This window comes from Clytia hemisphaerica, unplaced genomic scaffold (assembly GCF_902728285.1).
Source record: "Clytia hemisphaerica strain Z4C2 unplaced genomic scaffold, Clytia hemisphaerica genome assembly, whole genome shotgun sequence".
Classification (NCBI taxonomy): Eukaryota; Metazoa; Cnidaria; class Hydrozoa; order Leptothecata; family Clytiidae; genus Clytia; species Clytia hemisphaerica.
In genome coordinates, this window is record NW_027103553.1 from 353,237 (window position 1) to 366,942 (window position 13,706).

A 13,706-nucleotide genomic window follows, 5' to 3' on the forward strand; every position below is an offset into this window, starting at 1 on the left:
TTGCAGTATGGGTAGAAATTTACTCACTCTTCGCAGAAATTGCTTACCCGTAACTTTAGATCGAAAATAGCTCCTTCGGAAGTATGGGTGAAAATTTACACTCTCTTGTCTCCTACACTGTACGTACCTCGTAAATCCCCATTTTAAAAGTCCTTTCCTCTCAGACGAATTTCCGTCCAAGTGATATAAGGATTTTCCGTGTCAAAGTTTTGCATAGTTCACCAGAGTTTAAAGAATATGTGCTAAATATTTACTATCTTAAATCCATTTTCCGACCCAGACGAAATGTAAGTAAGTCTGCGACCGCAGTCGGAGGCGACCCGAAGGCTCCTCTTTAGATAGCTATCTACCGGAAGGTAAGGGAGGGCGCCACTCTTTCTCCCTTGATTGCTCCACTTACCTTTGATCCTTCTCTTAATTGCTGAGCATCAAGCAGAGAGGCATCAAGTACCATTTTGGAAATCTTTGGTATGACCCGGCTGGGGGTTGAACCCACAACCTTGCGCATCGTAGCCGGATGCTCTACCACTGCGCTACGGTCACAGACAAAAAACTATGCTTTGACCACTGTTTGGTATACAGTATCTATGATTTCTAATTATCTTCAACTTATTTTGACAGCCGCTTTAGAAAATGATTTGTTTGTGGTCTAGGTAAATTAAAATAGTTGAACTATCTGATAGAACCTTAACTTGCCCTTCTGTTATCTTCATGGTCTCCATTGACCTATAGCAATGGTTTTTTTCCCATTTCATCGTGAATTTTCCTATTAATTTGGGAAAATCATCGTGTGTTATATTTGTGTGTTCAAGGTGATCTTCTTTTCTATTGTAAACTCGAAAAGTACTTGTCTAAGCAGTATGGAGCGGCAATTCAATCAAAACAGGTTCCAGAATCCAAAATATAAAACAAAAATAAAAGCTCGCATTATTGGATCTATTGTTTGCAAGTTTTTTGATGCGTTAATAAATCTCAATTCATATTTTTGTTCGCGACAAGTGCTTTTGTCCTATATTTCATTGCTTCTAAACAGAACGATTTTTTCATGTAAAGCTTTATCTCATCTAGCTTTTTCCTCTGTCGCCTAGACCTCCTGGAGTCGTGTACTCCTCTTTATATTGTGAACCAAAAAGATTGAAAATATTCATAAAAAGAATAATCAATTTCTACTTTTACGGTTGCATACACAGATGTTAAAGAACAGACTAGACAAAGAGAATTCGCTAACATCAATGCTTTACAAGTTTTTTTTTTTGGACAGTTGTTTCTTAAGTGAAATGGGATCTTGAACTTTAGGTAGTTGCATGTAAAAGACCTATTACTAAGAAACTAATCTTAGAGAGATCGCCAGCAACCCAGCCGAGTTTAACCGTGGATAGCGGAACCATTGTTTTCCAAATCACTTGATTTCCAGAATATTCGATTCTCCAAAACATAATTGAATTTCCAAAACATTCGATTTTCCAAACTATTTGACTTTTTGTCATGGTTTCCAACGTAACCGAAACGAATTCAACGACGACAATGAATATCACACAGCGAATGTATTGTGTTCAAGTTATGGATGATATTGAAGAAGCTCCGAGAAAAGTTCGCATCTTTTTGACCATTCCTTTCATCCTTCTTGGTGTGATCGGTGTTCTTTCAAACACCTTGGTTATTTGGTTGGTCACCAAAACCCGTCAACTCTCAAACCAATCCACTAGACTGATCTTTATCCTGTCTTTTTACGATTTGTTTCATTCTGTGATCGCAAATACCGGACATGCCTTATATATCGGACAAAGTGAGAATCTCCCGTGTATAGCAAAAGGAGTTATATTAATAATGAATATATTTTTGGTTTCAAGCCAGTTTACCTTAATCACTGTTATCGCTTTTGACCGATTGATGCGCGTTCTATGGATACAAGAATATTCCACAAAATTCAACGCAAACAGGTTCAAAATAGCATTGGTTATTCAATCAACAATAGTCTTAGTCATAACAATAATATGGAGTTTTGGATTATCGGTAAAATACCCTGACAAGCTTTATCTATGACAACCCAATCAATTCTTTCATTTACGTTTTAACCACAGTCTTCTACTTAATATCTATCTACAAATTACGAATGGCTCAAAGGAACAATAATGTCTTTAGGGGCACACGGAAACTCACTCGAATGGCTTCAATTTACATCGCTATCTATCTTTTCACCAACATCCCCTTATTAGTTGCGTCTCATATTTTGAAGAAAATGGTACTACTCAAATTGGATGAACTATGGTTTGCTAGTATACATATGTTTGGGTCCCTATTACTCCTCAATATTAACGGTATTTTCAATGCGGTGGCATTTCTAGCCAAAAACCGTCAATGTCGGCGATTATTGAGACAATATTACAGAAGATTAAGCTCGTTTATATTCAGACATCGGTCTCAGATCGAGGCTGAACAGAGAGTACCGATCCCTCAAATACAAGAAGTTTCTATAAGAGACGGTTGAATGAATCACTTTATATTTTGATTTTCAAAAACGCAACGTACTAAAATTGGATTGAAAATTGGATTGAATTTTGGTTATTAGCGTCGGCTGCAACATTGTTTCAAAGTCCACAAAGACTTGTTCTCATGTTCTTATATAGTTTTTTCTTATAAGAAAAAAGATTTATAAAATATTTTCTCTTTCAAGATTTAATAAACTTTATGCTCTGAATTACATGCATACATTAATGTTCTTAGTCAAATTACTCAATTTTTTTATGAAATAGATGTTTTTTTGCTCACGAGGGCTTACTTTTGAAGCATATGTGTGTTTAGACATGAAATTTTGGTTGCTTGGCGTGTTTTTATAGAAAAACTGGCCAAATTCGATATTTTTTTATAAGCACATTATCAATTACCTAGGTATTAGCTTTTCTCGAGATTGGCTCTTTCATTCTTTATGATTTTTGCACAAAGATGCATAACTAAAAACCCTCGAATGTGACTGAGCCCGATTTTCGAAAAAAAATGTTTATGGGCAAATTTGGGCCAAAAAACGGCTAAAAAAAGGTTTTTTTGGACTTTGTGAAATATTGGATCGTTGTTTTTTTCTGATTTTTTGCATGAAAGTAGGTATAAGATGGGTCAAGCAGATTTTTTCAAGATATTTCAAGAGTATGAAATTTTGGTTTCTAAATGTTTTTTTTATAAGAAACAAACGACTAATTTTAATAAATCGTCACTATTTGTGTTCTGAATGATTGTTTAACGTTCATTGTCACGTAGATATCAATTATATATGTGTTAAATGCATAACCAGGTAGGTCCATAAAAGTATCACTTGTTATCCATCGTTTTCGTTTCCTCCTATCCATCGTTTTCGTTTCCTCCTATCCATCGTTTTCGTTTCCTCCTATCCACCGATTTCGTTTCCTCCTATCCATCGTTTTCGTTCCATCTTATCCACCGTTTTCGTTTCCTCCTATCCATCGTTTTCGTTCCATCTTATCCACCGTTTTCGTTTCCTCCTATCCATCGTTTTCGTTTCCTCCTATCCATCGTTTTCGTTTCCTCCCATCCATCGTTTTCGTTCCCTTTTATCCATCGTTTTCGTTTCCTCCTATCCATCGTTTTCGTTCCTTTTATCCATCGTTTTCGTTTCCTCCTATCCATCGTTTTCGTTCCCTTTTATCCATCGTTTTCGTTTCCTCCTATCCATCGTTTTCGTTCCCTTTTATCCATCGTTTTCGTTTCCTCCTATCCATCGTTTTCGTTTTTTCCTATCCTTCCTTTCAGCTTCCTCCTATCCATCGTTTTCGTTTCCTCCTATCCATCGTTTTCGTTTCCTCCCATCCATCGTTTTCGTTCCCTTTTATCCATCGTTTTCGTTTCCTCCTATCCATCGTTTTCGTTCCCTTTTATCCATCGTTTTCGTTTCCTCCTATCCATCGTTTTCGTTCCCTTTTATCCATCGTTTTCGTTTCCTCCTATCCATCGTTTTCGTTCCTTTTATCCATCGTTTTCGTTTCCTCCTATCCATCGTTTTCGTTTTTTCCTATCCTTCCTTTCAGCTTCCTCCTATCCACCGTTTTCGTTTCCTCCTATCCATCGTTTTCGTTCCATCTTATCCACCGTTTTCGTTTCCTCCTATCCATCGTTTTCGTTCGCTCTTATCCATCGTTTTCGTTTCCTCCTATCCATCGTTCTGTTCCCTTTTATCCATCGTTTTCGTTCCCTTTTATCCATCGTTTTCGTTCCCTTTTATCCACCGTTTTCGTTTCCTCCTATCCATCGTTTTTGTTTCTTCTTATCTATCGGTTATGCTTCCTTTTATTCTTCGTTTTCGTTTCCTCCTATCCTTTGTTTTCTTTTCCTCCTATCCTTTGTTTTCGTTTCCTTTCATCCAACTTTTGCTTTTTATCCTATCCATTGTTTTCGTTCCCTTTATTGTTTTCTTTCCCTTATCCTTCGTTTTCGTTCCCTCATATCCATCGGTTCTGTTTCCTTTTATCCTTTGTTTTCGTTTCCTCCTATCCTTCGTTTTCATTTCCTCCTATCCTTCGTTTCCGTTTCCTCCTATCCATCGTTTCCGTTTCCTCCTATCCATCGTTTTCGTTCCCTCCTATCTTTCGTTTTCGTTTCCTCCTATCCTTCGTTTCCGTTTCCTCCTATCCATCGTTTTCTTTCCCTTATCCTTCGTTTTTGTTCCCTCGTATCCATCGGTTCTGTTTCCTTTTATCCTTTGTTTCCGTTTCCTCCTATCCTTTGTTTTCTTTTCCTCCTATCCATCGTTTTCGTTTCCTCCTATCCTTCCTATCAGCTTCCTCCTATCCATCGTTTTCGTTTCCTCCTATCCATCGTTTTCGTTTTTTCCTATCCACCGTTTTCGTTTCCTCCTATCCATCGTTTTCGTTCCCTTTTATCCATCGTTTTCGTTTCCTCCTATCCATCGTTTTTGTTTTTTCCTATCCTTCCTTTCAGCTTCCTCCTATCCATTGTTTTCGTTTCCTCCTATGCACCGTTTTCGTTTCCTCCTATCCATCGTTTTCGTTCCCTTTTATCCATCGTTTTCGTTTCCTCATATCCATCATTTTCGTTTCCTCCTATCCATCGTTTTCGTTTTTTCCTATCCTTCCTTTCAGCTTCCTCCTATCCATCGTTTTCGTTTCCTCCTATCCACCGTTTTCGTTTCCTCCTATCCATCGTTTTTGTTCCATCTTATCCACCGTTTTCGTTTCCTCCTATCCATCGTTTTCGTTCCCTCTTATCGTTTCCTCCTATCCATCGTTTTCGTTCCATCTTATCCACCGTTTTTGTTTCCTCCTATCCATCGTTTTCGTTCCATCTTATCCACCGTTTTCGTTTCCTCCTATCCATCGTTTTCGTTTCCTCCTATCCATCGTTTTCGTTTCCTTTTATCCATCGTTTTCGTTTCCTACTATCCATCGTTTTCGTTCACTTTTATCCATCGTTTTCGATTCCTCCTATCCATCGTTTTCGTTTCCTCCTATCCATCGTTTTCGTTTCCTCCTATCCATCGTTTTCTTTTCCTCCTATCCTTCCTTTCCGCTTCCTCCTATCCATCGTTATCGTTTCCTCCTATCCATCGTTTTCGTTTCCTTTTATCCATCGTTTTCGTTTCCTCCTATCCATCGTTTTCGTTCCCTCTTATCCATCGTTTTCGTTCCCTCCTATCCTTCGTTTTCGTTTCCTCTTATCCATCGTTTTCGTTCCCTCTTATCAATCGTTTTCGTTTCCTCTTATCCACCGTTTTCGTTTCCTCCTATCCTTTGTTTCCATTTCCTCTCATCCATCGTTTTCGTTCCCTTATATCCATCGTTTTGTTCCCTCCTATCCTTTGTTTCCGTTTCCTCCTATCTCTCGTTTTCGTTTCCGCCTATCCATCGTTTTCGTTTCCTCCAATCTATCGTTTCGTTCCCTCTTATCCACCGTTTTCGTTTCCTCCTATCCATCGTTTTTGTTCCCTCTTATCCACCGTTTTCGTTTCCTCCTATCCATCGTTTTCGTTTCTTCCTATCTTTCGTTTTCGTTACCTCCTATCCTTCCTTTTTGTTCCCTCCTATCCATCGTTTTGTTCCCTTTTATCCATCGTTTTTGTTCCCTCCTATCCATCGTTTTGTTCCCTTTTATCCATCGTTTTTGTTTCTTCCTATCTATCGGTTATGCTTCCTTTTTTCCTTCGTTTTCGTTTCCTCCTATCATTTGTTTTCTTTTCCTCCTATCCTTTGTTTTCTTTTCCTCCTATCCTTTGTTTTCGTTTGCTTTCATCCAACTTTTACTTTTTATCCTATCCATTGTTTTTGTTCCCTTTATTGTTATCTTTCCCTTATCCTTCGTTTTCGTTCCCTCATATCCATCGGTTCTGTTTCCTTTTATCCTTCGTTTTCGTTTCCTCCTATCCTTTGTTTCCGTTTCCTCCTATCCTTCGTCTTCGCCAGCTACCGACCTCGTAGACCAGTCTTCGTTAGCTAACGACCTCGTAGACCAGTCTCTGTCAGCTACCGACTTCACAGACAAGGTTCCGCCAGTTACTGTCTTTACATACCAGTCTCCGTCAGCTACCGACTTCATAGACCAGTCTCCGTCAGCTACCGACTTCATAGACCAGTCTCCGTCAGCTACCGACTTCATAGACCATCCATTTTCGTTTTTCTTTTCGTTTGTATTCTTGCTATTACGTTTTTTTTATCAATTACTTGTCTTTGTATGTTACCTTTTTTTATTGTTACCTTCCCTCAATTTTCTTTTGTTTCATTCTATTCCTTTGTATTCACTCACCCCTTTCTTTCAGAAGAACAACCTTATGTCCGTGTGAAATCCGTTATCCATTATTTTACATTTGTTTTATTTCAGTGTTTGATTTTCTTTCATGCACTCTTTAAGAAAATATTTGACGTTAATTAAACTAATGACGTCACTTTAATTTGAAGCTTTAATTTTACTGATGCTGTCTTGCAACTTTAAAACGAAACTTGCCATTCAGCTGATAAACTAAATTTTGGGCTTTTACGTGTAGTTATTTTCACCGATTATCATCTCAATACCATTTTATAATTTTATTGGGAACTATACGAGTAAATTTACATTTCAGAAATACTTTTTACACAACCAGTAGTAGTAGTATGTCTAGTATGCCTCAAGATGGTCCCTTGGGATAGATCGATTTGAAGTCATCAGCGATATCTACAAGTCGTCTAAAGGACGTCATTTTCCTATCCCCGAAAACCCGAGACAATAGGCTCGTGATTCTCATTCACGACGGTTAAAGATGGCGGAAGGTCACGCAGCGAAGAAAATCAGAATCCGGTAAACAGAAACCTACGAAGGAGGTGTTACTTCTGGACTAACGGAAAGAAGATTTATTCAAAAGTATCGTGCTTCATCCAAGTCAACGCCGTATCAAAAGTAATTTGCTATTCTTCTTTGCATACAAGAAATTTTCCGTCAAGAAGAGTCGTCAAGAAGGTCAAGGTGCTAGACAGGGTCGAAAAATCCCGAAGAAAAGACTACTGCAGTCAAGGTAGCCGGAGCGTGAGGGCGAACAAGTACCTCGAAGAAAAGACGCCTGTAGTCAAGGGTGCAGAAGATCAGTTGAAATAGACTGATTGGCTCGAATATATAGCCAGAAGAAAAATCCTCTGCAGCCAGGAGGTAGACGCGCCTCGCCGAACGAGTGAAGAGTCTAGATTACACCTTATTGACCTTTAAAAGCCCCACACTGCCAACGAGACCATGGCAGATGGATGCGCAAAGGATGAGTTGAGAATTTCCAACTCTCCTGAAGAAGAAAAATTGAACTTTACACACAATCGAGTGCCAATGTTCACCTTCAACACGATCAAGAAGGGGGAATCATTTCTTCATTTAAAACCATACAAGCAGCAGATAAGGGGAACTCTAACAAACGAGCTGAAGACCGCTATTCCTGATTCGCAATCTGCACAAGAAAAGGGTTTTCAATGTCAATATTGCTCAAGAAGCTTTTCTACTAAAACTGGTCGAACAAATCATGAAAATGCCCACGCACGAAAAAATCGAGAAGAATCTCCTGCATTGGTGCCAACCGCAGAAGTTACGTCAATTAATGTTGAACGAAACCTGACGTCACATACTCCAATCGAACAAAGAAGAAGTCCCTGTCTGGGGCAAGCTGTCGAAGCAAGATCTCTGTCAAATTGCTGATTCGATGTACGAAGAAATCGTGTACTTTCGTAAAAATCTATTCCTTGTACCATCTGGAAAAGCGGGGAAAGACTACATAGAAGAAATGACGAGACTGATCAACTTCTGGAACAATCAATCTGATGATTTCTCAGCATCATCAATGAAACTCCTGATGTGTATGCCATCAATACTCCTCCAAAAGACTCACGCACGATCCAAAGCTAGAGAACACTCAGAAACGCTAGCTAGGAGATTGAACATCTGGAAAGAAGGAGACTTTGATAAATTGTTGAGGGAAACAAGAGAAATACAGAAACGTCTTCCCCGAGTTGACGCTTTAAAGACTAAAGACAAAAACAAGCCAATCACACTCTTCACGAAGCACATGTTAAAGGGCAACATCTCCGCGGCAATTAGAACTCTTGAAGATACAGCTTCAAGTGGTGTCCTGCAACCAACTGGGGATGTAATAAACACTCTTAAATCGCTTCATCCAAATGCAAACGAACACACCGACGATCGTATCATCTCGAAGAAAGAAGTAGTTCCAGTTGACCCAATCATCTTTGAGTCCATTGATGGGACAATGATTCGAGAGGCAGCCATTAAGACGAAGGGTGCTGCTGGACCATCAGGGCAAGATGCTGACCAATGGAGACGTATCCTTGCCTCCAAGAACTATGGCAAATACAGCTCTGATTTGAGGGAAGCAATGGCACGCATGCTGAAAATCTTATGCCGACAAGAAGTTGATGTTAAAAGACGATCAATTGAAGCTGTACTTGCTTGTAGATTGATACCTCTAGACAAAAACCCAGGGGTACGACCAATTGGAATTGGAGAAGTGATGAGACGTATCTTCGGCAAAGTTCTGATCAACACCATCAAGCCAGATATCCTTAAAGCAACTGGTAGTGTTCAAGTGTGCGCTGGACAGCAGGCTGGCTGTGAAGCGGCAGTTCACGCAATCAACCAACTATTCCAAGAAGATGAGACAGACGGAGTGATACTAGTGGATGCAGCGAATGCTTTCAACAGCATTAACAGAAGATCACTGCTCCACAACATCAAAATATTGTGTCCAGCTATGGCTCAATATATTCACAACTGCTACCACCGCCCATCAAGACTTTTCCTAATGGGAGGAAAGGAGATTGCATCGCAAGAAGGTACCACACAAGGTGACCCTACAGCAATGCCAGCATATGCAATTGGATTAATGCCACTGCTTGAGATCCTCCAAGAAGATTTGCTGACACAAGGAGTTAAAAATGCTGCATATGCTGACGACCTCGCTGGTACTGGGAAGCTTCAAGCCCTGAAGAAGTGGTGGGATGACGTAAATGACTTAGGACCTCTCCTAGGTTACAACCCAAAAGCTTCCAAGTCGTATTTGATAGTGAAGGAGGAGAAGCTCGAAGAAGCAAAGGTGCTATTCAAAGACACAGGAATCAACATCACGGTTGATGGACACAAATATCTTGGTGGTTTCATTGGTCAAGAGGGTGGCCAACAGGAATATGTAAAGAAATTGATAGAAAAATGGCAAGCTGAGCTCCAAACACTGAGTGATATCGCAAGATCAGAACCACACCTCGCCTACTGTGCATTCGTTGGTGGGTATGTTAGCAAGTTCACCTACTACCTACGTGTGATGCCCGGAATTGAGGAATATCTGAAGCCCCTCGATGAAGTTATTGACAAACATTTCATTCCTTCAATTACTGAAAACCATCACTGCAGCACCGAAGAAAGACTACTCTTGTCACTACCGGTGCGTATGGGAGGATTGGCCATACCCATCTTATCATCTCTGGCGAAGGAAGAATTTCAAAACTCCAGAGAACTTACAATGAAGTTCTCCCAAGACATCATCGAACAGAAACCAGTGTACGAAGTTGACAACAGGGCAGCAAAGTCTGAGATCAAGAGAAAACGGAAAGAAGGAAGAACAATCATCCTCGAAAATCTCCGCAGAGAAATGACACGTCAAGAGCTGAAAGCGAACGATCTTGCTCAAGCAAAAGGTGCATCCAATTGGTTGACCACTGTACCCCTGAAATCTGAAAATTTCAACCTATCAAAAAGAGAGTTCTTCGACGCAATTGCCGTCCGATACAGATGGAACATGAAGCACCTACCATCGACATGTGCATGTGGCAAGTCGTTCTCTGTTGAGCATGCACTTTCCTGCCCTAAAGGAGGGTTCATCTACCAACGGCACAACACTTTGAGGGATACAATTGCTCAAATGTTGAATCAAGTGACACATGATGTCGCTATCGAACCAATGTTGGAGCCGATCACTGGCGAACGCTTAAACAAAGGTGCGATCACGACTGACAACGCGAGAGCTGACATCAGTGCTGGAGGCTTTTGGGTTCGTGGACAACGAGCATTTTTTGATGTAAAGGTATTCAACGCCTATGCTCTGAGATACACAGCCCAAAGTCTCAAAAGCGCTTTTGCGTCAAACGAACGGGAAAAAAAGAGAAACTACAACGAACGAATTATCAAAGTTGATCATGGATCATTCACTCCGTTGATATTTTCCATGAATGGTGGAATGGGTGTAGAGGCTGAGCACTTCTTTGGAGCGCTAGCTAATCTACTAGCTGATAAGACAGATTCTCACGCGTCTCAAACCAAAAATTGGATCAGAACAAAAATTTCGTTTGCTTTAACGAGATCCGTCGTAACATGTATTCGCGGCACACGAACACTAAAACCAAACCTTAGGTTTGATGAGATTGACTTATTAAATAATAATATTTTGAAATGTTAGCTTTTCATAGATTTTAGTACTTAATTTTTTCACCGTATTGACCATTGCTTTTGTTTATGCTTTTGAGTTTGGCATGACCCGCTAGGTTGTGCTATTTCGACAGTTTTTCGATTCAGTTTTCAGTTTTGTTTGTGTCGTGATTTCAATTTTTTTTTCTTTATTTAACTTTGAATTTCCTAGCTCTACGTATTTTAAGCAATTTATATATTGTAACGTTTTAATTTAATATTTAATATAATTCTCATGTTAAACAGTAAAAAAAAAAAAAAAAAAAAAAAAAAAAAAAAAAAAAAAAAAAAGACAATAGGCTGGAGGAGGCTCTCCTTTCTTTAGCTGTCTACCAAAGTAATGTGCAGGGTTCTTATTTAGGCCAGGCGAAAGGCGAATTTTGCCGGTCCAAGGCACGAAAAAAAAATCAAAACTCCTGGATATATGTAAAGAAAGTAAGAAAAGCTTCCTTTTAATCAAACACAAATAAGATCTTTCTACAAAATCTATCACCATCAGTCAAACCATTTTTCACGACTATACAATATACACATTTACAGGCTCTTTGTTTATGAAAATCTCGGCTTAAATCTCTTAGCAAAAAGTTACCTTTTATTGATTTTTAATTTGATCAAAAACGGGAGGTTATCACAAATAACGTCGAATTAAAGAACGTCAAATCTGCCAGCGTTTCGATACGATCAATCATCAATACAAGAGAAGGGCAATCATCACAATCTAGCGATTGAGTCCAAAACTTGGGCTTTTCCCAACTTATTTAAAGCAATGACCGGTAGATCGATAGATCATTCGCAGAATTGTAACAAAAAAAAACCCTTATCAAAAGCTCATATGTGTAATATTACCCTTAAAAGTCTGTTAAAGAATCAAACCTTTTCATTAGTAAGAGGAATAATAAACGTAAATTTTGATTGGTCATTTATCTAATTCTTTCCATTAGATCTACTAAAATGGAAAAAATCCTTACTCTAGAATGGTTCAAGCAAAGCAAGTGGGTTTACCAGCTGACGGTATGTGCGGCAAAATAATTGGCTTTTAGAATCGCACCCTTACAGTGCAGAAAAAAATCGGTGAAATTCGTACCCTTACAATGCATTTTTTCAAATTTTAACTCTTTCAGAGCAAAAAAAATCAAGATTTTCGAGCAATTTTTCCCAGATTTGCTGAAATTTTCACCCATACAGTGCATTTATCAAAAGTCCACCCTTACAGTGCATTTCTGATATTTTGAAAAACATACCCTTAACCGCCGCACATACCCGTCGGTCAATTTGCCTGACTGCCCCCCTCCCCCCCCCCCGGGAAAGCAAGCCACGGCAGTAGGTTCTCTGTCGACCTATTATAAAAATTTAAGTTTACCTGTTCTCGTTTCAATACGATAAGTTTGGCTCTTTCAGATATCATAGAACTTCTGTTTGAGAGTCTAAATCGCTAGCACTACCACCTTGCTTTTTATATTTTTTGACTATGTGATATTCTGTGCTGACATGATGACTTGTTTCACTTACCTCTGCTTTGTAAACATTCAAGCTTAAATTTGTTGAAATCTTTCACTATTTTATATTTGACGTCAATTAAAATTCTGATATTCGAAATGATTTCAATTGTTTTGTTTATTTTAATTAGGTCAATTAGGCCACTGACTTTGATTTTACCTTAAAGACGGTTTCTTTTTCACTTTGAGCTTACCGAAACTCTTTTGGAAGAAAGGCTACCTGTACCGGTGCTACATCACAAATATCCAACGATATGTAAATCCAGTGCTCTCGACTCGGGGGTACATGCTTTTTTTTTAAGAACTAGAGGCTGAAAATTAACCGAAACTTAAAAACAAATTAAGAACAATCTGAACCTCAGTTTTCAGAAGACAATACTGGTTTTAACAGCTTTTAATAGATTTTAAACTCATTTTTAAGAACATTCCAAGAACCTTTAAGCCTGAAAATTGTAGAAAATTAAGAACAGCCCACCCTCACACAGAACTTGCTGGTTCTTATGATGAATATGATGAATATTATTTTGTCCAGAGTTTAAAATATAGGTCAGTGAACTAAGCCAATTTTTCGGGCTAGAGTTAATAGTAATCGGAGTTACCGAACTATTAACGTTTCTCTTTCATTGTCTATCAGGTACAATCTTTGCCAATATATTATGGCACATTTCAAGCGGTAAAATTTAGATACAGGGCAATAACCTCCCCCTCCCCTCCGAACAATGTTGCTGGGAAAGAAATATTGCTTAGCCGGTCTTTAGCCCCTATTTTTGCACTTTATGCCATAGGTTTTGTCAATGATTGTAGGTCTGAAATTTAAGCCCTGGCTGTCATATTGTTTTGAATTAAAAATCTTAACGTCTTCTTTGTTTTAGGTCTTACAACTCTTTGAGAATTTGAGCGACAAAGATGCTGGTGATTGTTTGGTTGTCATGCTGGTATGCTTTATTTTATTGCACCATTCCATAATTCTACAGTCAACTCTCTCTCTAATTCGAACTTCTATTATTCGAATCATTCTCTAATTCGAACTAAAATATTGGTCCTCTTAGTTAGTAATTAGTATGAAATAACTTTCTGTAATTCGAAGATTTCTCTAATTTGACGAAAAATCTTGGTCCCTTGAAGATCGAGTTAGAGAGATACAACTGTATGACAGTCAACTCTCTCTAATTCGAACTTTTATTATTCAAATCTTTCTGTGATTCGAACTAAAATTTTGGTCCCCTCAGCAGGAAACCACCGGTATAAATTACTCTCTGTTATTCG

General features: G+C 38.8%; 1 protein-coding gene across 2 annotated transcripts in view; it reads left to right on the plus strand.

Moving 5' to 3' along the window:
- Positions 1–13,706, plus strand: part of LOC136800359 (uncharacterized) — an 87,034-nt gene that overhangs the window by 21,985 nt on the left and 51,343 nt on the right. For both annotated transcript variants that reach the window (XM_067056993.1, XM_067056995.1), the window contains exon 19: positions 13,313–13,375. In XM_067056993.1, coding sequence (XP_066913094.1) covers positions 13,313–13,375 — 63 coding nt within the window. The remainder of the gene's footprint in view (positions 1–13,312; positions 13,376–13,706) is intronic.